Genomic DNA, 1596 nt, shown 5'->3' with positions numbered 1-1596 from the left:
TTTTTTTTTTTTTTTTTTTTTTTTTACCCCTTTAAACAGCAGTTGTTGTGGATGTGGGTTCTCTCTAACTTACACCTAAAGAGTCAATTTTAGATCTAATACTGAAGTTGTTTCTTCTGGTGTCTGCAATTCCAAATTATCAACATGTAAATGCAAAGTATATTATTTAAATTTGTCGCCTAGTTCCATCAGCATATGTCCCACAAAGCCTAAATGATAAAGAATAGACGTTGAAAGCTAAGAAGATAAATTGTACCTTTAAAGCAAACATTGGGGAAAGGAATGAATGTGTGAAGATCAACACATAACCCTTTCCTCCTGCTTCTTTGTATTTTTGGTTGTAACACAAAAATACAAATTCTGAATATAGACACAGAATAACATTTTTAAAAAAAGTCCAAAGTATATTTAACAATTCTGCACAAATAGTGTAAAGTATATGGTCATTCCAGCTTTTAATGAACACATGTGTATGTTGTTATTTAAAGCCTTATTGTTGCACCAACGGGCAAGGATGGAAAGACTTGCAAAGGAGCTAAAACTTGAAAAAGAAGGGCTGGAGTTGCTTAAGGCAGAAGTTAATGGAATGGAACATGATCTGATGCAAAGACGCCTCAGAAGAGTGAGCTGCACTACAGCAATTCCAACTGTAAGTTAAGTCAAACAATTAGAACTAAGAAAAGTGTTCCTGTTTGTTGTAGTGGCTAATTATGGCCGGGCTCACACAGATTTGATTGGTACAGTAAAGCAAAGAGATGGGCATTTGTGATGTTCGTAAAGTTGGTGCACATGGGAGAAGTGATAAGAGCAAAAGGGAAAAATGGGGTTCAGGTGTAATGGGGAGAGCTGCAGTTGGTATGCTGTTGTGATGCAGGGGAAAGAGGATGGGGGTCAATTTGTGGTAATAAGAGCCCAGAAAGACTGTAGTGGTATGACAAAATGGTGTAGGTATCTTGTGAGTAGAAAAGAATGGGGAATGCAGGCGCAGAGGTTTGTGGGGGGGCTAAGCAAATGCTGTTACAGTAGTGTTGGCCACTCACAACCATCCCTCTTTATTAATGTATGGTTTAACCTTGAGGTTGTTTTGTCAATCAAATTTGTTTAATGTTTTCAGGAAGTTGATGAAACTTTCTCAGTTTCTTTAGCAAAAACATCTTCCCAACTGCTGTATGTTGCGGTTGAAAGCAGTTACATTAAAATCAAAAGGACCATGCTGTGTTCAGCAATCACACACACAAAGTGGTTCACAACTGCTCCTGTTTAGTTGTGTGGTTGAGCCTGCGGCAATCTGCTGCGTTCAACGGTAGGTCTGAAATTAGCCTTATAGTGTAAAATACCCATATTTTTAACAATTTTATTAGCGCATGCTTGGAAAGTAAAAGGTATTGGATAACATTTGGGTCATTTTTATTTTCTTAGACTGGCATTAGTTGGTATACACTGAAAAGTGCCAAAAAAACTTGGTATGAACATAGTTAGGCCTAGTCACAGTTTTCTGGGTTTTGCCTGTAACATGTGAGGTCCATGCCAGTCCCACCTAGCATCCTCTAGTTGTATTGTAGGCGCAAACCAGATTTAAAGCTTAACCATTTAAAC

General features: G+C 37.8%; 1 protein-coding gene across 3 annotated transcripts in view; it reads left to right on the top strand.

The window, feature by feature from the left end:
* The window catches only part of TAB3 (TGF-beta activated kinase 1 (MAP3K7) binding protein 3), a 34371-nt gene that overhangs the window by 20311 nt on the left and 12464 nt on the right, over positions 1 to 1596 (top strand). For all 3 annotated transcript variants that reach the window (XM_072414213.1, XM_072414204.1, XM_072414222.1), the window contains one exon: positions 489 to 649. In XM_072414213.1, coding sequence (XP_072270314.1) covers positions 489 to 649 — 161 coding nt within the window. The remainder of the gene's footprint in view (positions 1 to 488; positions 650 to 1596) is intronic.

This window comes from Pyxicephalus adspersus, chromosome 1 (assembly GCF_032062135.1).
Source record: "Pyxicephalus adspersus chromosome 1, UCB_Pads_2.0, whole genome shotgun sequence".
Classification (NCBI taxonomy): domain Eukaryota; kingdom Metazoa; phylum Chordata; class Amphibia; order Anura; family Pyxicephalidae; genus Pyxicephalus; species Pyxicephalus adspersus.
The sequence above is the reverse complement of the archived record's forward strand: the minus strand, read 5'-3'. Positions and strand labels throughout refer to the sequence as shown.